The sequence below is a fragment of the Lepidochelys kempii genome, chromosome 3 (genome assembly GCF_965140285.1).
Source record: "Lepidochelys kempii isolate rLepKem1 chromosome 3, rLepKem1.hap1, whole genome shotgun sequence".
In the NCBI taxonomy this organism is placed as follows: Eukaryota; Metazoa; Chordata; order Testudines; family Cheloniidae; genus Lepidochelys; species Lepidochelys kempii.
In genome coordinates this window covers 37,910,919-37,933,302 of record NC_136382.1, presented here as the reverse complement: position 1 = coordinate 37,933,302, position 22,384 = coordinate 37,910,919, and the positions used below count along the sequence as shown (strand labels likewise).

The window sequence follows — 22,384 nt, the reverse complement described above, 5'->3', positions numbered from 1 at the left end:
TGTCAGTTTTGGGAAAAAACACACACATGCCCCAGCCTGGCTGCTGCCAGTTGTGGAGCAGTGAAATGCATCCCCAGGGTTTGGGGTGCAGTATGCTCCAGCACAGCCCAGGGCTATTCCTTGACTTTAGCAAAGCTTTTGACATGGTCTCCCACAGTATTCTTGCCAGCAAGTTAAAGAAGTATGGGCTGGATGAATGGACTATAAGGGTGGGTAGAAAGCTGGCTAGATTGTCGAGCTCAACGGGTAGTGATCAATGGTTCCATGTCTAGGTGGCAGCCGGTATCAAGTGGAGTGCCCCAAGGGTTGGTCCCGGGTCCGGTTTTGTTCAAAATCTTTATTAATGATCTGGAGGATGCTGTGGATTGCACCCTCAGCAAGTTTGCAGATGACACTAAACTGGGAGGAGTGGTAGATATGCTGGAGGGTAGGGATAGGTTACAGAGGGACCTAGACAAATTAGAGGATTGGGCTAAATGAAATCTGATGAGGGTCAACAAGGACAAGTGCAGAGTCCTACACTTAGGAAGGACGGATCCCATGCACTGCTACAGACTAGGGACCGAGTGGCTAGGCAGCAGTTCTACAAAAAAGGACCTAAGGGTTACAGTGGACGAGAAGCTGGATATGAGTCAAGAGTGTGCCCTTGTTGCCAAGAAAGCTAACGGCATTTTGGGCTGTATAAGTAGGAGCATTGCCAGCAGATCGAGGGATGTGATCATTCCCCTCTATTCGGCATTGGTGTGGCCTCATCTGGAGTACTGTTTCCAGTTTGGAGCCCCACACTGCAAGAAGGATGTGGAAAAATTGGGAAGAGTCCAGCGGAGGGCAACAAAAATGATTAGGGGGCTGGAACACATGACTTATGAGGAGAGGCTGAGGGAACTGGGATTGTTTAGTCTGCGGAAGAGAAGAATGAGGGGGGATTTGATAGCTGCTTTCAACGACCTGAAAGGGGGTTCCAAAGAGGATGGAGCTAGACTGTTCTAGTGGTACCAGATGATAGAACAAGGAGTAATGGTCTCAAGTTGCAGTGGGGGAGGTTTAGGTTGGATATTAGGAAAAACTTTTTCATTAGGAGGGTGGTGAAGCACTGGAATGGGTTACCTAGGGAGGTGGTGGAATCTCCTTCCTTAGAAGTTTTTAAGGTCAGGCTTGACAAAGCCCTGACTGGGATGATTTATTTGGGGATTAGGTCCTGCTTTGAGCAGCGGGTTGGACTAGATGACCTCCTGAGGTCCCTTCCAACCCTGATATTCTATGATTCTATGATCCCTTATCCCTGCCCCCTGGGAGGCAGGGATAAAGGACACCCGGGGGCTGTGGGTAAGTTTTGGGGCTGGATCCCACTCACGGCCCTCATAGTGCACACTGTCCAGGCGGCCCTGCATGCACGCACACACACACACACACACACCCAGGAAGGGCGGGGGGCGGGGGGGGAGCAAGGGACAAAGTGTGGAGCAGGACCAAGAGGAGCCCTGGAAGGATGGCGAGCAGCAGAGCTCCCAGGTCAGCACGGCCAGGGAAGGGATGATCCCCAACATCCTGGCATCCAGGAGCTGCCTCCCACCTGTCAGCTGCTCTGGGCAAGCTCTGTACAGCAGCTAGGAACAGCTGGAGTCACTACCACAGGAGGCTGTGGGGAGGTTTGGAGCTGGCTCCCACTCGCCCCCTTGATAGTACATGCTTCCCGGGTGCCCTTGCACATGCAGCCCCAGGGGTTGGGGGTGGGGGTTAGAGAGCAGAGCAGGGACCGGGGAATTGCCCTGGAGGAGGCATGGCTGGGGAGCTGGGAGTCATCCTCCCCAAGCCGTGCTGAGCCGGGAGCTTTGCTTCTTTCTCTACTCACAGGGCATCTGCTTAGTCCCTGATCTGCTCTCTGCCCCTGCTCTCACCTGGATAGCATACACCAAAATCTGGCTATGCTCTTGTAACTAGAAATCAGCTCTCTTTGCAAAAAGCTTCTTCTGAATGGTCTCCATGGAAAACCCTGCAGGCTTCCTGACAGCAATGCTCACAGACCAGTGTTCAGAAGACAATGGCTTAATGCTGATCTGAGCTGCTGCCTTTGCAAAGGGAAGTGTGGCTTCTGTTTGCAATAGAGTGCAACAGATTGCACCACAGATTGTCAGCATAGAGAAGACTAAGAAAATTGTCCCAAGGAACTCTGGGATACATCTGGATGACTTCCAGGCCTCGAGTCAACAAGCTGGGGCCATGTGCACACAGGAAAGCAATAGGGCTCAGACCCTAGGTCCCAGTTTAACACAGGCTCAGACCTTCCAGCCCTGTAGGGTCCTGGAACCCTAGGTTTGAGTCGTAGGTTAACACAATTGGCATGTGGACACAAGGCGTGAGTCCAGGCTCGAGTCTGGACTTACACTGCTGTGTAGACATACCCTAAGCATTCTACCAGTATTAATACTTTTATCTTTACAATACTCTTTTGAGGTAAGAAAGGATCATCATCACCATTTTACAGGTGCAGAGCTGAGGTACAGAAAGAATAAGCTACTTTCCCAATGTCACACAGGAAGGATGTGGCAGAGCCATGAATTGATACCATTTCTCCTTAGTCTTAGTCGACTACTTGAAACATAAGGTAATTGTTCCTCTGTTAAGATACCGAAAAATGCCTCAGAGGTAGCTTTCTTGGAAAATATGAAGTTGAACTTGGGGAGCTCATTGCTCAAACAGTTCACCCTGCAGAAAAGTTAGGTCCTGGGGCCTGTGATAATCTCAAGCAGCAGGTTAGAATGTCAAGGAAGTAGAAAGAAAATACTGGGTGTTTCATTTAAACTCTAATTATTTTATAATGATAAATCAGTAATTCTGCTGTATGATTAGTTAAATAAGCTTTAGAGGTAATCTGGTTTTGTTATTATAGAACAGTTTTGCATTAAAAAAAAAAAAATCCTGGTTTGTTCAAGCAATCTAAGAGGTAACAGGTTTTGGTAACTAAGTGTCTGCTCCTCTGCCCTCCATGTGGAAAAGCATTTTGCACTGAACAAAACAGGAAGGATAACAAAAACAGATGCTTCCTACTTACACAGCTATAACAATTAAATACATGGATGACTAAGTACCTATAAATTTAAGTACAGTGAGCAAAACATTGATTCTTACAGTCTAAATTTTAATCAAACAATGGAATTTACTAGAATTTTTAAGGTCATTTAGAAAAAATAGTAAGCTTTCAATGTTTTTTATAAGTAAACTGCTAATACAACAGAGCCAAAGCCTTAGCTATACAGTAGCTACATCAATCTCCTGACCAGATTCCTTCACCGCCTATTACTTCTGTGGGAAGTGGAATATTACTTCTGCACACTCCAAGTATAGTTTTGTAAGCACATTATCCATCTTCCTAGTTCAGATTGAGTTAGAGTTGAATAGTAACTAAAAATCTCGTAAAATTTCTTCAAAGCAGGCCATTAAAAAAACATAACCAGAAACATAGGATGCACTCCCAATACTCTCCCTGGATACAGACCTTCACAGCAATCTTGCCACATCCTGAGATCCAGTTTAGGAATTTCTTCACAGCTACCATAACCATGTGGGAACTCGGCCACCTTAAAGACATCACGTTGCACTCTGGTTATATTGTCAGCGTTGTCGCACAAAATTCTGGCAAGAGATGTTTGCTTGATCTGAGTCAGCTGAGGTGGACTAAATACACCAGGATTCTCATACCATAACCTGTAGTCTCACAGAAAGAAAAGTTAAGTTCTTAGACAGTTAAGACAATGGTAAATAAAATAAAATAAAATAAAATAGACAGACATACAGATAGTTTGTACTTTACTAGAGATCTTGGGATATTATAATCAACACAAAATAGTATTCTTTGAAAAACAGATCGTAGGAAAAATACAGTTCCTGAAAGCAGATGACTTTATACTCTGTCTTCATGTTCCTTTCTAACTAGCCATGAGGCCTCTGTTCACAAATCTTCCTAGGTGAACAAATTTTTTTGGTAGAAGAGACAAAGCAGCCAGAGCATACTTGCAAATTAACATGGATTTACAGTTGCTTTGCACAAAGACACCAAAGCTTACATGCCAATTTCCCTTTCCCTCCTGTTATGCGCATGCTCAAATTCGTACCCTCTCGAGGCATCCGAACATTCCTGTGCACACACATTCCAATTTCCTCCTCCCTCCTGTTTCCCATTTTCTCCTGCACATACATACCCCTAGAACAGAGGTGGGCAAACTACGGCCCACGGGCCACATCCGGCTGTGGGACCCTCCTGCCCGGCCCCTGAGATCCTGGCCTGGGAGGCTAGTCCCCGCTCCCCGACAGCCTCAGCGCCGAAATGCTCTGGGCGGCCGGGCAGCGCAGTTGCAGAGCCGCGGCCTGACCCGGTCCTCTGGGCAGCGCGGCTGTAGCCACTGCCAGCCACTGGTGCTCCAGGCAGCATGGTGAGGGGGCAGGGGGGGTTGGATAGAGGGCAGGGGCGGGGTATGGATGGGGTTGGGGCGGTCAGAGGGTGGGGAACAGGGGAGTTGGATGGGGCATGGATCCCAGGGGGCAAGTCACGAATGAGAGGGGGGGTTGGATGGGTGGCAGGGGGCAGTCAGGGGTGAGCGGTTCGGGGGTGGTCAGGGGACAGGGAGCAGGGGGTGGTGGATGGGGTAGGAATCCTGGGGGGGGGGGGGGGGGGGGGGCGTCAGGGGATGGGGGGCAGGAGTCCCGGAGGAGCCATGAGGGAGTGAGAAGTGGGGGGTGCGGGGGGGGGGAGAGAGGACAGATAGGGGCAGGGGCCGGGCCATGCCTGGCTGTTTGGGGAGACACAGCCTCCCCTTACCAGCCCTCCATACAATTTTGGAAACCCGATGTGGCCCTCAGGCCAAAAAGTTTGCCTGCCCCTGCCCTAGAATATCTGTCTTTCCTGCAGTCTATGGAGTAGAACTGGTGCACCAGTAGTTTGTGAAAAGAAATAGAATCTTAGAATATCAGGGTTGGAAGGGACCTCAGGAGGTCATCTAGTCCAAACCCCTGCTCAAAGCAGGACAAATCCCCAATTTTTGCCCCAGATCCCTAAATGGCCCCCTCAAGGATTTAACTCACAACCCTGGGTTTAGCAGGCCAATGCTCAAACCACTCAGCTATCCCTTTGTTCTTTGAGATGTGTTGCTCATGTCCATTCCATATTAGGTATGTGTGCTCACCACATGTACTGGTGCCGGGCATTTTTCCTTCAGTGGTATCTGTAGGAGACTGGCTCTGCCACCCTCTGGAGCGGTATATAAGGGGTGGGGGGTGCCACCGGCTCCCCACACCGTCAGTTCCTTCTTGCCGGAAACTCTGACAGTGGGGAAGGAGGGCAGGTTCTGGAATGGACCTGAGCAACACATCTCAAAGAACACCAGTTACAGAAAAGGTCACTGTCTTCTCTTCGAGTACTTGCTCATGTCCATTCCATATTAGGTGACTCCCAAGCAGTGCCAGCAGAGGTGGGTAGAAGTTCACAGATGTGTAGATTGCAACACAGCTCTGCCAAACCCAGCGTTGTCTCTGGCATGCTGAGTGATGGTATAATGTGCTGTGAATGTGTGAAGATCACGTTGCGGCTCTGCAAATGTCCTGGATGGGAACGTGTGCCAGGAAGGCCGCCGAGGACGCCTGAGCTCTAGTGGAGTGGGCCCTCACAATCGGTGGCAGCGAGACCTGTGACAGCTTGTAATAGGTCCAGATGCAGGAAGTGGTCCAGGTGGAAATCCTCTGTGATGACACCGGAAGGCCCTTCATCCTGTCCGCTGTCGCGATGAAGAGCTGGGTCAACCTGCGGAAGGGCTTGGTACGCTCCAGGTGAAATGCCAGGGCACATCTGACGTCCAGGGTGTGCAGCCTCATTTCCTCCACAGTAGTGTATGGCTTGGGACAAAGCACTGGGAGGAAGATGTCCTGGTTGACATGGAAGGAAGACACCACCTTCAGCAGAAAGGCTGGATAGGGTCGCAGTTGAACTTTGTCCCTGTAGAACACCGTATACAGTGGCTCCGATGTCAGGGCTTTAGGCTCCGACACCCATCTTGTGGATGTTATCGCCACAAGGAATGCGACCTTCCATGACAGGTGGGAGAGGGAGCAGGAGCCCATAGGCTCAAAGGGTGGGCCCATGAGCCTAGAAAGAACCAAGTTAAGGTCCCACTGTGGAACAGGAGGCCGGGCCGGTGGGAAGAGTCTCTCGAAGCCTCTCAGGAAACAGACCGACATGTCATGTGAAAACACTGCCTGACCTTAGATTGGCGGGTGAAAAGCAGAGATAGCCACAAGGTGTACTCTGATAGAAGAGAGGGATTCTTAAGATGGAGCAGATAATCTAAGATAGATTGTAAGGAGGAGTGGGTTGGAGAGATGATGTGCTCAGACGCCCAGTGGGAGAACCTCGTCCATTTGGCCAGGTAGATTGCTCTAATGGAAGGCTTTCTGCTTTCTAAGAATTTGCTGGACCTCGTTAGAGCAGGCCCGCTCCTCCAAATTAAGCCACGCAGTATCCACTCCATGAGGTGGAGGGGAGCAAGATTGGGATGTAGAAGACGCCCATGATCTTGCAAGAGCAGATCTGGTAGGTTGGGAAGGGGCCAGGGAGCGGCCACCGTTAGGTCCATCAGCATGCCGAAACAATGTTGGCGCAGCCATGCCGGGGTGACCATGATGACTTGGCTCTTGTCTCTCTTGACCTTTGACAGGATTCTGCTGACGAGTGGGATCGGTGGAAAGGCGTAAATCAGAGCCCCTGACCACAAAAGGAGGAAGGTGTTGGAGAAGGAGTCTTTGCCCAGGCCTTCTAGGGAACAGAAGCAAAGACATTTCCTGTTGTGTCTGGTGGCAAACAGGTCCACTTGGGAAGTTCCCCACCTCTGAAAGAGGGACTGGGCTACCTCTGGATGGAGCGACCACTCATGGTGAGAGGAAAAGGATCTGCTGAGGCCATCTGCCAGTGTGTTCCTGATGCCGGGGAGGTGACAGGTCTCCAGTTGGGTCGCGTGGTCGATGCAGAAATCCCACAGTCGGAGTGCCTCTTGGCAGAAGGCCAATGAGCGTGCTCCCCCTTGCCTGTTGATGTAAAACATCGAAGCCATATTATCTGTGAACACTCTCACCACCTTGTCTGCCAGGTGTGGTAGAAAGACTCCGCAGGCCAAGCGTACTGCTCTGAGCTCCTTGACATTTATGTGCAACGTCATCTCCTCTGGGGACCACATGCCCTGGGTCTGGAGGCCACTGAGATGAGCTCCCCAGACGAGGTCTGAGGTGTCCAATATCAACTCGATCGAGTGACAAGAGCTGTCGAATGGAATTTGTTCCAGGACTGCCCTGGGGTTGGTCCACCAGTGTAGCAAGGTAAGTATTGTAGGTGGGATGATAACTACCTTTTCCAAGTGATCTCTGGACTGTAATAGACCGTCAGCAGCCACTGCTGTAAGGGCCGCATCATAAGCCTAGCATGGTGGATGACATACGTACATGCTGCCATGTGTCCCAGCAGGCACAAGCAAACCCCTGGGCATGGTCGGGGGAACACGGAAACTCACACGATGAGGTCCACTATCGTCTGAAACCTCCCCTGCAGTAGAAACACTCTGGCACAGGTGGAGTCGAGCACTGCTCTGATGAACTCTATCCTCTGCACCGGAACTAATGTTGACTTTTTGTTGTTTACCAGCAGGCCCTGGGATTTGGTATGTGGCCTGCAGAATCACAACATGCCTCTGAACTTGGGAGCTGGAGCAGCCTTTGACGAGCCAGTTGTCAAGGTACAGGTAGATCTGGATACCTTGACATTTGAGGTAAGTGGTTACTACCGACATGCATTTGGTGAACACCCTCAGTGCTGTCACAACTGTAGGACTGCGGACTGATAGTGGTCAGTTCACACTGTGAAACGTAGGAAGCATCTGTGACCTTGAAAGATCACTATGTGGAAATATGCATCCTTCAAATCGAGGGTGGCATACCAGTCTCCCGGATTCAGGGAGGGGATGATGGAGGCCAGGAAGACCATGCGGAACTTCAGCTTCTTCAGGTATTTGTTGAGGTCTCACAGGTCCAGGATGGGCTGTAGATCACCCTGGGCCTTTGGGATTAAAAAGTACCAGGAATAGAACCTCTTGTTCCTGTACTCGCGGGAACCTTTTCCACCGCACGCAGCTGCAGCAACCCTTCTACCTCCTGTGCATGAAGACTCTCGTGAGAAGGGTCCCTGAAGAGGGACATGAAGGGGTGTAGAAAGAAACTGGAGGGCATAATCCTGTGCCACAGTATTGAGGACCCAGAGGTCCGAAGTTATAGTGGTCCATATGGGGAGGAAAAATGAAAGGTGGTTGGAAAACAGCGCGAAAGACAGATCCGGGGTATAGTCTGGGGTAGGTCACCCTTGAGTGCACTCTCAAAACACTCGCTTGCCCCCCTGCTTGTTGTGGGTCGAGCCTCATTGGGCAGAGGGTGGAGGTGGATGGCTCGGACGGCGCTTGTAGCCCCTATTCTTCTTATGGGGTGGCTCCGGATGGGGTTGGCTCCCTTGATCCTGAGATGGCTGAGGTCTGAACCACATATGGGCTGGACCAGGGATGTACAGCCCTAGAGTTTTCAGGGTAGTGTGGGAGTCTTTCAGTCCGTGCAGTTTACTATCCGTCTGGCTCTGCAAACAGGGCCTGGCCATCGAAGGGGAGGTCCTGCATCCACTGCTGAGCCTCAGTCGACAGACTCGAGAGGAGCAGCCAGGATGCCCTCCGCATGGAAATGGCCAATGCCATGGTGAGAGCCATGGAGTCTTCCACGTCCAAAGCTGCTTGGAGGGCCGCTCTGGCCACAGCCGTGCCCTCTTCGAGGATTGCCCGGAACTCCTTCCTGGACCCATGGGGCAGCAAGACCTCAAATTTGGCCATGGTCTGCCACATGTTATAGTCGTAGAGGTCAAGGAGGGCTTGGTGGTTGGCCACTCTCAACTGAAGGCTGGAGGACGAATATTTTTTTTGCCCAAACAGATCCAGTCTCTTCGAGTCTTTATTCTTGGGTGTAGCCCTGGTTGACCCTGCCTTTCTCTCTGGTTAACAGCCTCTTCTACAAGGGAGTTTAGGGCCGGATGAGTAGAGAGATACTCATAGCCTTTAGCTGGCACAAAGTATTTGAGCTTAGCCCTTTTTGAAATAGTTAGCAGGGAGGAGGGGGTTTGCCACAGGGCATTAATTATTTTCAATACCCCCCTCATGTAGGGGTAAAGCCATCCTGGCGGGCACTGTGGAACAAAGGATGTTGAACAGTGAGTCCGACGGCTCCTCGAGTTCCTCTGCTTGGAACCCCAGGTTAGAGGCTACCTGTCCGATCAAGACGGGTCCCTCACACGGGCCCTCGGGGATTTTCGGCATTCCGTGGATTTGCGTCGGTAGACTGGTAATCTACACCTCACGCTGCTCAACTGGTACCAGGACCTAGAGTGGGACTGGGAGCCAGAGTGGGCTGGCCGTCAGGAGGATCTCCCTGACCGTTGGGATTTGCATCTCGGCGACAGGTGCTGGCAGGCGGGTGACCGGTGGCTCCATTCAACCAATCAGTCACGTGATCAGTGCCGAGGCATTGGAGACACAAGGGGTCGGTCTTGATGTTCATGCAGTCCGCAGGTCTGCATCAGGTTACCAGTGAGCCGCACCTCGAATCCGGCTGTCTGTGTCCAGGGTCCGGAGACCGAAGAGGGATTCTCTGAGGCTGCCTCCTTACGTCCGAGGCATGACGGCTCCTTGTGGGTGAGCACTGGCTGGACGTCCCCTGTGATGGGGAGCGGTGCTGCTGAGTCAGGGACACATGGAATGGTCCCAAGGTGGGTTTATCCCTGGACTTGGGTACCGCCAGGGCCGGTGTGGGAGGCACCGATAGTGTCAGGATCTCCTGCGTTGCCTCCAGGGCCTTGGGAGTCGACAGGACTTCTAGCTGATGGAGGCCCTCGTCACTGTCTGGTGTGGTGGGCATAGTACAGGAGGGGCTAGACCGTTCGACTTCAGCTGGGGCCTGACTCCCTGACAGAGGTGTTGAGCCGTCCAGCACAGGTCTTGGCTCTTCTCCGGCCCTCTCCTTTCCCTTACCGAAGTGGGAGATCTTCCCCTCGCGGTCCTCTTGGGCTTCTTGGCCAGGGCCGGGAAGGGGACTGGTGCCGGCTCATAGATGGCGCAGGTGGGGTGCTCTGCATAGAAGCTGTGGTGCTCGCGGCTGAATCGGGCCTCTACTCCGGTGCCGGTGTCAGGGCCAACACTATCAAGAATGCCCTGAGATGGATGTCTCTCTCCTTTTTTGTTCAGGGTTTGAATGCTTTACAAATGTGACACTTATCGCTTATGTGTCCTTCGCCTAGATACCTTAAACAACTAACGTGAGGGTCACTGATGGGCCTACACTGCTTACAACAATCGCATGGCTTACAGCCTGGGGACTGGGGCATGCCCCGTCCCTTGGCTGAGTCCCGTCCGGGACCAACTAACTAGAACTAACACTGAGGGTAACTCTAACTACATACAACTATTTGGCATGGAAAAAAAAAGTTTGTGAGACACACTGAATGAAGTGAAAAGCTAGCTGAAGTAGCAGACGTTCCAACACCGTCAATGGCGGTAGGAAGGAGCTGAGGGTGGGGGGAGCTGGAGGCACCCCTTATACCGCGGTATGTGTGTGTCGCTCCAGAGGGCACCAGAGCCCGTCCCCTATGGATACCACCTAATATGGAATGGAATGAGCAAGCACTCCTATGTTCCTACCTAACATAGTGACAATGGAACATCTCCTGACTTAACTGACAGAATGGACAGAAATGTTGTTGGCCCACACAGTGTGTCAAGGCTATGGATGAAGTAAAGAAGCCCATAACATCTGAAAAAGTGCTTACATACGGCAATACATCTTTACCTATAAACTTGGCTTGTGATTATTTCCCATATAGAACAAGAGCAGTAATTTCACACGTATTGGAAGCTCATACTGAAAGGCCTATTGTCTTTGCTTCTAGATCTCTGACCTCAGTAGAACATAATTATGCCCAAATTGATAGAAAAATAATGAATCATAGAATCATAGAATATCAGGGTTGGAAGGGACCTCAGGAAGTCATCTAGTCCAACCCCCTGCTCAAAAGCAGGACCCATACCCAATTAAATCATCCCAGCCAGGGCTTTGTCAAGCCTGACCTTAAAAACTTCTAAGGAAGGAGATTCCACCACCTCCCTAAGCAACGCATTCCAGTGTTTCACCACCCTCCTAGTGAAAAAGTTTTTCCTAATATCCAACCTGAACCTCCCCCACTGCAACTTGAGACCATTACTCCTTGTCCTGTCCTCTTCCACCACTGAGAATAGTCTAGAACCATCCTCTCTGGAACTACCTCTCAGGTAGTTGAAAGCAGCTATCAAATCCCCCCTCATTCTTCTCTTCTGCAGACTAAACAATCCCAGTTCCCTCAGCCTCTCCTCATAACTCATGTGTTCCAGACCCCTAATCATTTTTGTTGCCCTTCGCTGGACTCTCTCCAATTTATCCATATCCTTCTTGTAGTGTGGGGCCCAAAACTGGACACAGTACTCCAGATGAGGCCTCACCAATGTCCAATAGAGGGGGACGATCACGTCCCTCGATCTGCTCGCTATGCCCCTACTTATACATCCCAAAATGCCATTGGCCTTCTTGGCAACAAGGGCACACTGCTGACTCATATCCAGCTTCTCGTCCACTGTCACCCCTAGGTCCTTTTCCGCAGAACTGCTGCCTAGCCATTCGGTCCCTAGTCTGTAGCTGTGCATTGGGTTCTTCCGTCCTAAGTGCAGGACCCTGCACTTATCCTTATTGAACCTCATCAGATTTCTTTTGGCCCAATCCTCCAATTTGTCTAGGTCCCTCTGTATCCTATCCCTGCCCTCCAGCATATCTACCACTCCTCCCAGTTTAGTATCATCCGCAAATTTGCTGAGAGTGCAATCCACACCATCCTCCAGATCATTTATGAAGATATTGAACAAAACCGGCCCCAGGACCGACCCCTGGGGCACTCCACTTGACACCGGCTGCCAACTAGACATGGAGCCATTGATCACTACCCGTTGAGCCCGACAATCCAGCCAACTTTCTACCCACCTTATGGTGCATTCATCCAGCCCATACTTCCTTAACTTGCTGACAAGAATACTGTGGGAGACCATGTCAAAAGCTTTGCTAAAGTCAAGATACAATACATCCACTGCTTTCCCTTCATCCACAGAACCAGTAATCTCATCATAGAAGGCGATTAGATTAGTCAGGCATGACCTTCCCTTGGTGAATCCATGCTGACTGTTCCTGATCACTTTCCTCTCATTTAAGTGCTTCAGGATTGATTCTTTGAGGACCTGCTCCATGATTTTTCCGGGGACTGAAGTGAGGCTGACTGGCCTGTAGTTCCCAGGATCCTCCTTCTTCCCTTTTTTAAAGATTGGCACTACATTAGCCTTTTTCCAGTCATCCGGGACTTCCCCCGTTCGCCACGAGTTTTCAAAGATAATGGCCAATGGCTCTGCAATCACAGCCGCCAGTTCCTTTAGCACTCTCGGATGCAACTCATCCGGCCCCATGGACTTGTGCACGTCCAGTTTTTCTAAATAGTCCCTAACCACCTCTTTCTCCACAGAGGGCTGGCCATCTATTCCCCATGTTGTGATGCCCAGCACAGCAGTCTGGGAGCTGACCTTGCTCGTGAAGACAGAGGCAAAAAAAGCATTGAGTACATTAGCTTTTTCCACATCCTCCGTCACTAGGTTGCCTCCCTCATTCATTAAGGGGCCCACACTTTCCTTGGCTTTCTTCTTGTTGCCAACATACCTGAAGAAACCCTTCTTGTTACTCTTAACATCTCTTGCTAGCTGCAGCTCCAGGTGCGATTTGGCCCTCCTAATTTCATTCCTACATGCCCGAGCAATATTTTTATACTCTTCCCTGGTCATATGTCCAACCTTCCACTTCTTGTAAGCTTCTTTTTTATTCTTAAGATCAGCTAGGATTTCACCGTTAAGCCAAGCTGGTCGCCTGCCATATTGAGTTTAGTCTGGGGAGTTAAAAAGTGTCACCAATATCTTTATGGGAAGCAATATACTTTGGTTACAGAGCAGCAGCCACTAGTTTCAATTTTTAACCCAAAGAAAGGTGTACCGGCAATGGCTGCAGCACAGTTACAGAGATGGGCAATATCCTGGGGCACTCACTGTTCTGCTGTTGCTCAATAGTACCAACCAACACAGAAGTCTTGAAGAGACCTTGAGAGGTCATATAGTCCATTCCCTCCCCCTGCACAGGGGAGTATACCTAGCATATCAAGTATACCTAGACCTTGTATACTAGCATATCAAGTATACCTAGACTTTACCTGACAAATTGTTTAACCTGGTCTTAAAAACTTCCAATGTCACAAATGGGGATTCCACAGCCTCCCTTGGTAACTTATTCCACTACGTAACTGTTTATATAGTTAGAAAGCTTTTTCCTAATATCTAACCTAAATCATATTTGCTGCAGCTTCAGCCCTTAACTTCTTGTCCTACCTTCAGTGGACATGGAGAACAATTGATCACTGTATAGTCAGATCAGAGGTCAGATGTTCCTGAACAGATTCTAAGCAACAAAGGAACTCAAACCACATCTGAAGAGTTCCAGTTGTTTATTAAAAGAAATGGTATCAAACACTTCACATTGACTCATTACCATCCTGCCACCAATGGATTAGTGGAAAGTTTTATTCAGACATTCAAGAAAGCAATATGTGTTACAACCCCAGGAAAAGGTAGCATACAACCCATGATTACAGATTTTCTATTGTTACTACAAATCAGACACCAGTAATATTGTTTATGGGATGTAATTTAAGGTCTTGTCTGGACTTGTTGAAGCCTAATATACAGAAAGAAAGAGTTTTCACATGGGAGAAACTTGGTAAGAGACTACTGAGCTAACTTGTGGAAACCTGGAGTGATTACATCATTGACTGGTCCTCTGTCACATTAGGCAGAAGTAGCACCAAACTTGTCACGGAGAACTAGCTTTTGAGCACAAGTTCAGCAGGATGTTTTACACCAGTGATGCCTATTGAAATATTGAGCCTACAATGTAGCCATAGACGGTGATTTGTCATAGTACCAGTGAACCTTTCCCTATTTCTACTACAAGGGACCCTAATACTGTAGCGCAGGAATATATTGATACAGCTACACTAGACGATATAGATATTTGTGATCCCTATGAAATATTATCCTGAAAGAAGTCATAAACCACCTCTCAGACATAATTAACACCATCTTATGCATCACTGATAATGATATGTTTGCAATTTTTGTTTGCCCTTTCATTCTAAAGGGGGAGGAGTATGTAATGTATAGAAATTGGGTAATAGCCCTTTAAATAGTTTGGGAACCCAAATGGGCCTCCCTGTCTTCTATTGCACCAGAACCCTGCCACAGTAGCAGTGTACTTAGGTAGCATGGCCTTCTATATTTGTATATAATTTATAAACTTAGTTATTTGTAACCCCACCGTGCCAGTGTGATTTCCCCATATTTTTTATGTTGTGTAGAGAGCAAACATACAATATCTGTCAAGAGAAGATCCTTTAAAGTTATGATGCTGCAGAACCACACTATGAGTTGTGTAAAATGAGTTACATTTATCAAGAAGTCAGAAGAATATGTACTAAAGTTGCTCCACTTCTACCTGCACAATTTTTCTAACAGACAGAGGAGCCAACAGAAACATTGGGATGGGAAACCAGGTTTGAGGTCTTGAACTATGTATTTATGTTCTCAAAATGAGCAATGCTTAATTCAGCTGTACCCAACTCATTTTCCCCTAACCAGACACATCTGTTTCGCAAGGTACTGACAGCTTCCATCCTCTGTCCGTAATAAAGGCTCCTCAAAGACTTGTGTGGCACTTCAAAGCAGCTGCATACTTTGGACAGCAGACTGAAGTGTTTTAACACTTCAATATAGCTCCCAAATAGTATTTTGGAAAACAATGTCTTTCTGCTGATAACATGCAAATGAACACTAGAGTGGGCAACATGATTAACCTGCAGTGACATATGTGGGTATATGCTGTTACCAGAAGTTTGGAGACCTTATTTCTGAGTCAGAATTTCTCCCTTTCATTTATGTACATACAAACATCTGATTTACATAGTTCTGGATTCCATTTCTAAAATTAAGTAGGTTTTATGCAAAGGAAAAAAAAGACAGAAAAGTGTACTGAGAGGGCTGTAACACTCACCTGCGGGTATTCAAATACTTTATTTATGATCTAAGAGTTTAAAGTACCAGCCTACAATTTTATAAGATAAGCTCTGATCCACCCTCTCTAATGATATTTTAGCAATATTTGCCTGAGGCATTGTTTTAAATTACATTTCATTTCATGATTCATGCTCTCTCTCTATTTTCCCTCTCTTAAGGCCCCTTTTAATTATGAAAAAATAAACTTAATTGGATAGTGGTAACTACTAAAATGTGGCTAATCATTGCCAGGCATCTACAATAACAAGAAACCTGTCTTTCTTCCCTCAAGAGAAGCAAAACCAGGCAAGACATCACAGATTACAAGTTACATCAAAAGGAGGGAAGTGTGGATTTTCAGACATCAGAATGAGAAGGGAGAGTGGTCAAATACCAAAAAGAATGCCAGGTAATGTAACAATAATAATTAATATTTTATCCCCTTTATATTTTCACCTAAGGGCATGAAGGATGCAGTGCGCTCAAGTGTCCCTCAGTTCCTTTGTCCAGTTCAGAATCCAAGTGGTGTAGAACTCCCTAGTAGAGGGGAAAGAGAGCAAGTCACGGAATTCATGTGGACAACACATCTTGAAAAAACACAGTTACTGTAAGGTAAGTAACTGTTCTTTCTACCTCAAGTGATTGTCCACATGTATTCCACTTCTGATGACTAGTGAAAAGTGACCTCATAATTAGGAGAAGGTTGCTAGAAGCCCTATTTAAATCAAGACTGCAGGAAAAGCTCTGTCAAAGAGGACATCAAATCTTGAGGCCTCAACTAAAAAATAGCTGGGTGAAAGTGTGGACTCATCCCCATTGTAGCTGCCCTACAAATTTCTGAAATTGGTATGATTCCCACAGAAGACACAAAAGATCCTGAGCCCTGGTGGAGTAGGCTCTAATCTAAATAAGTCATAGAATTATCTAAGGCTGTGACACTATGTCTACATTAGGTCTGGTCTACACTAGGAAATTAGGCTGGTATAACTGTGTCGCTCAGGGGTGTGAAAAATCCCCTGAGCAATGCAGTTAAACTGAACTAACCTCCAGTGTAATCAGCACTAGGTCGATGGGAAAATTCTTCTTTCAACCTAGCTACTGCCTCTTGGGGAGGTGGATTACCTATGCCGATGGGACAACCCCTCCTGTCGGCATAGGTAGTGTCTTCACTGAAGCACTACAGCGGCGAAGCTGCAGAGGTACTGCTGTAGTGGTTTATATGTACACATGCCCTAATACAATTAGATACCAATTTAGACGGTCTTTGAGTGGATGCTGCCTGACTTTTCACCCAATCTTCAAATGCTACAAACAGCCTAAGGGAACTCCTGAAGGTTCTTGTTCTTTCAAGGTATTATGAAAGAGTCCTAACCACATCAAGGGTGTGCAATTTGACCTCCCCCTGGTTAAAGTGGGGCTAAGGAAAGAAAAATGGCAGGTGAATAGTCTAATTGAAATGAAAATCTAAGACAATCTTGGAACACATTTATGATGAACCCTAAGGATCACTTTGTCTTTACGGAACACAGTCTAAAGTGGACCAGCCGTGAGGACCTGCAGCTCCTTTACCTTTCAAGCTGATGTTATAGTCACTAAAAAGGTCATTTTCATAGAAAGATGATATGGTAAGCAAGTGCTAACAGCTCATAAGGGGGTCCCCATTAACCCACCTAACACTATATTGAGGTCCCAAAAAGAAGGGAGCTCACAGAAAGTGGGAAACACATGAAATAACACCCCTAAGGAATATAGCAACTATAGGGTGAGAAAATACAGTTTCCCCTTGGATGGGAGGATGATATTGGTGCTTGATGTACCCTTATGGAGCTGATGGATAGCCCTGAATGCTTTCGGCATATCAGATAGACCAGAATAGTAGGAATTGGGACTTCTAAGGGAGACAAGTGGCATAGCGTTGCCCAAATAAAGAACCTCTTCTATTTAGGTGCACAGGTCAATCTGGTAGAGTCCTTCCTGCTATTTGCAAAAATATTCTGGACTTCAACTAAACAGCTTCTTTTACTGACAGAGAGAGACAAGGTGGATGAGGTAACATCTTTTATTGGACCAACTTCCATTGGTGAGACAAGCTTTTGAGCTTACTCTGCTTTAGTTTGGGAAAATAACTCAAAGTGTCACTGCTCTTTGTAAGCTTGAAAGTTAGTCTCTCTCACCAACAGAAGTTGGTCCAATAAAAGATATTACCTCACCTACATAATCCGTGGATAGGTACACTTTATTCTCAGAGTCCATGAGATAAGGAAAACATCTGACAAGAAGACTGAATTCAGCCTTTCCCCAAATCTCCCACTGTCGAACAGAATGTTTGGCATTTCTTGTTCTGATCTGAAGCAACACTTTTGATTATCCCCACCTGCAGAAGATGGTTTGCAGGCTCAAATCTTTAGCGGGCAATTTGCAGATGAGAGGGCCGGTCCAGCAGGACATTCTGAAAGTCTGATAGAAGCAGAATTACTGGTACAATCTGTTGATGAATGCACCAATTCCAGAGATGAACTTGCTTAGCAAAGGAGGGATAATTGTATTCCTTCCTGTCTGTTGACATAAAATATTGCTGTTGTGTTGTCTGTCATTTCCTCAACTGTTAGTCCATAACATAGGAAGAAATGCTTTGCAAGCTAGACAAATAGCTCTGCGTTTCAGAACATTTATGTGAATCTCTTTGGCAGTCAAGAGGCCTTGTGCCTTGTGATGCTGTATGGAATAAGTGTGACCATTTATAATGTTATTGATACCAATATTACAAAATAGAAATGAATCTTACAAGATATGCCATGGAAGATGTCAAGGTTCCTTCCCTACTCTGAACTCTAGGGTACAGATGTGGGGACCTGCATGAAAGACCCCCTAAGCTTATTCTTACCAGCTTAGGTTAAAAACTTCCTCAAGGTACAAACTTTGCCTTGCTCTTGAACCCTGTGCTGCCACCACCAAGCATATTAAACAAAGAACAGGGAAAGAGCCCACTTGGAGACGTCTTCCCCCCAAAATATCGCCCCAAGCCCTACACCCCCTTTCCTGGGGAAGGCTTGATAAAAATCCTCACCAATTTGCATAGGTGAACACAGACCCAAACCCTTGGATCTTAAGAACAATGAAAAAACAATCAGGTTCTTAAAAGAAGAATTTTAATTAAAGAAAAAGTAAAAGAATCACCTCTGTAAAGTCAGGATGGTAAATACCTTACAGGGTAATCAGATTCAAAACATAGAGAATCCCTCTAGGCAAAACCTTAAGTTACAAAAAGACACAAAAACAGGAATATACATTCCATTCAGCACAGCTATTTTACCAGCCATTTAAACAAAACAGAATCTAACGCATATCTAGCCAGATTACTTACTAAGTTCTAAGACTCCATTCCTTTTCTGTTCCAGGCAAAAGCAACACACAGAGAGACAGACCCTTTGTTTCCCCCCCCCCCCCGCCCCTCCACCAGCTTTGAAAGTAACTTGTCTCCTCATTGGTCATTTTGGTCAGGTGCCGGCGAGGTTATCCTAGCTTCTTAACCCTTTACAAGTGAAAGGGTTTTGCCTCTGGCCAGGATTTTATAGTTCTGTAAACAGAAAGGTGGTTACCCTTCCCTTTATATTTATGACAGAAGGTATCAGTGGAAAAGTTATGATTTGCTAAGTATGATAATCTTGTTTATACGTATGTATCATCTTTGTTTCATGAGTTATAAATATGTGTGATATATCTGTACCTCAAACTTGTGCTGTCTTTCTGAGTGACACCGATGAAGTGAGCTGTAGCTCGAAAGCTTATGCTCAAATAAATTTGTTAGTCTCTAAGATGCCACAAGTACTCCTTTTCTCCATACAGATTGGCATCAGCACTATCCAGCCTGTTTAATGGCCCATCAAGGGCAATCAGCTGTACAGTGAACCAACAGAGAGAAGCCAGGGGCTACACCTATGAGTCAGCAGGACATACAGGGACATGCCTGTTGACAGGGGACTCCAAGAGCTTTCCCATGCCCATGTGCTGTGAGCATCTGTTTGGGACAAAGCCACATGGCAAAGGATATTGTCAAGGTTCCTTCCTCACTCTGAACTCTAGGGTACAAATGTGATGACCTGCATGAAAACCTCCTAAACTTACTTTTACCAGCTTAGGTTAAAACTTCCCAAGGTACAAATTAATTTTACCCTTTGCCCTTGGATTTTCACTGCCACCACCAAACTTTATCTGGGTTTACTGGGAAACGTAGTTTGGACATGTCTTTCCCCCCCAAATCCTCCCAACCCTTGCACCCCACTTCCTGGGGAAGGTTTGGTAAAAATCCTCACCAATTTGCATAGGTGACCACAGACTCAAACCCTTGGATCTGAGGACAGTGAAAAAGCATTCAGTTTTCTTACAAGAAGACTTTTAACAGAAGTAAAGAAATCCCCTCTGTAAAATCAGGATGGTAGATACCTTACAGGGTAATTAGATTCAAAACATAGAGAATCCCTCTAGGCAAAACCTTAAGTTACAAAAAAGACACACAGACAGGAATAGTCATTCTGTTCAGCACAGCTCTTTTCTCAGCCATTTAAAGAAATCATAATCTAACACATACCTAGCTAGATTACTTACTAAAAGTTCTAAGACTCAATTCCTGTTCTGTCCCCGGCAAAGCAGCATACCGACAGACACAGACCCTTTGTTTCTCTCCCTCCTCCCAGCTTTTGAAAGTATCTTGTCTCCTCATTGGTCATTTTGGTCAGGTGCCAGCGAGGTTACCTTTAGCTTCTTAACCCTTTACAGGTGAGAGGATTTTTCTTCTGGCCAGGAGGGATTTTAAAGGGGTTTACCCTTCCCTTTATGGAAGAGCACGTTCTTCCATTTCTGGCCAAAGAGTTTTGTCATGGGATCAGCCCAGCGTGTTTTCATTCTGTCCAGCGGTTGCTTGTGGTCTCTGGGGATCCAATCACTGATGCAGATTGTCCACCTGTTGTCTACCCTATGGATTATATGATCCACCCATCTCCGCTTTGCATTGTACATCGCCTGCACTACATCGGTCACCTCAGGACACCTTCTAATCTTCTCATTTGGTATGTTGTCACAGAGCAATATCTTACACATTCGCCTTTTCATTGCTTTCTGGGTGACAGTGAATTTTTCTTCCTCCACTTTCCTTGTTGACCAGCTTTCCGCTCCATATATCATTGCTGGCAGAACAGTGGAGTTAAACAGTTCTTTCTTCATGGGCAGTTCATCCTCCGTTAGAGATATCTTTATTTTGTTGCCTTTCTCCCCCTACTACTTTCCACTTCAAATGAGTTGTCTCTGTTCACCTGCTGACCCAGGTAAATATATTTGTCGACCTTCTTGATTACTTTCCCGTTTACAGTGATGATTCCTGCTAAACAATGCTCCACATCCACTTTGTCTTAAAAGTGTTCACTTCCAACCTGATATCATGCAAAAGTGTTTGCAGTTGCTGCAATTTGTTCTCCAGTTCTGCTGTTTCCTTTGCCAATATTACCCAACTGTTGGTGAAGAAAATATGCATTAACTGTTCTCTGTCATTTCTGATTCCTTCTTCCCCATACAATTTAACTGCAATTCCAGTACTGCTGAAAACAGCTTCAGTCAGCTTCAGTGACTGTCTGATTCCTCTATGAATAATAATAATGCACAGGACATTGAATAAACTTATCTCTGTCGAACAATTGCAGTTTATTTCTTCCAACAGGTCAATGTACCTCTGGTTGATTCAGATATTGTTGAGTGCGTTGAGTACAGTGTTAATCTCCACCAAGTCGAATGCCTTTTTGTAGTTGACAAATTCAAGACACAATTGAACTTTGTATTCCTTGCATTTTTTAATGGGCTGCCAAATTGAGTGGATGTGATCAATTGTTGAATACCCTGAGCAGAAATCAGCTTGTTCTCTGCTTTCATGCATTTCAAGATCCTTCTTAATCCAACTGAGTGTGTCACGGGTGAAGATCTTGTGAGAGGAATGCAATTGGATGGTAGTTCTCAGTTCTTCTGGATTGCCTTTCTTCATCAATAGTATTGTTTTTGATTTCTTCCATGCATCTGGAACATGCTTGCTACTGATGTAGACAGTATCTTCAATAATAATACATTAAAAAACTTTATCTAGAGTGGCTTGTGACCAGGCCTGCTCTGTCTTAGGGGCTGTCGTGTAGCCTCCAAGAAATGGACAATAGCTCTTTAATCTTTTGCAACGCATAGGACTTTATCAGTTTTTGAGTCATAACCTTCAAATGGGAGGACCTCAGTAGTTGTCTGGACCTCCTTTAGTACTCTCAAAGGCTGCAACCAGAAAGCCCTGTGCATGGCAGTGGAGTGTGTCATTGATTGTGCTGCCATGTCCAATGCGTCTAATGCTACCTGCAAGGATGAATGAGTTACCAGTTGTCCCTCAGCTACAAAAGACTTTAGTTCCTCTTTAAATTCTTGAATTTATGTGTCTGCCATGTGATGCAGAAGTTTCTGAAATGTTTTTAAATAGTCAGACTGAATGGACATGGAGTGCACAACTGCTTCATCTGGTGAGGAAGAGGAGATCACTGCTGAGATCTAGTGCTTCTCCATTTGCAGGTGTTCTTCCTCACTTTCCCATTCTTACTGGGGTATAATGTGAGTCAGTGCCAGATGTCCTTCTCAAGGAACCACAGGTTTCACAGGGAAGGGAGATCTATATCTAGTGGTGGTAGCAGAGCTAGGTTTTCTTGCCAGATCACTCAGTACCAAGAATAACTTTGCTGCCAAGAAAGTCAGTGCCAGGAGCATCTGTGCTGCAAGATTCAGCACCAGAGTCACTGGCACTGTGTGCATCAATACTACTGCTGAGAGGCTGGTACCAGCAAAATGTGGACCACTGCCTGAGACAGCGCCCTATGGGCTCGGGGACCAGGTTTTGCCAGGTTGTCAGAGGCACCAAATTTGTGCTCTGAACTACCCTTTGGCTGAGCAGTGAGAGATCTATGTCTCCTTTTATTAGGTTCCAGGGAGGGTAACCAAGGCCTGTACTTACTGTGGAAACTATGCCCCTTCCACCTCCTTTCAGATAACTAAGTGAAGGACATGACTTAGCTGCTCTGCTGGCCTCAGTG

At 46.8% G+C, this 22,384-nt stretch overlaps 1 protein-coding gene across 1 annotated transcript in view; it reads right to left on the bottom strand.

Annotated features, from left to right (window-relative positions):
• Positions 1-22,384, bottom strand: part of PXDN (peroxidasin) — a 158,909-nt gene that overhangs the window by 26,024 nt on the left and 110,501 nt on the right. Inside the window, exon 19 of the mRNA XM_073336142.2 lies at positions 3,497-3,705. Within this exon, the coding sequence (XP_073192243.1) occupies positions 3,497-3,705 (209 nt within the window). The remainder of the gene's footprint in view (positions 1-3,496; positions 3,706-22,384) is intronic.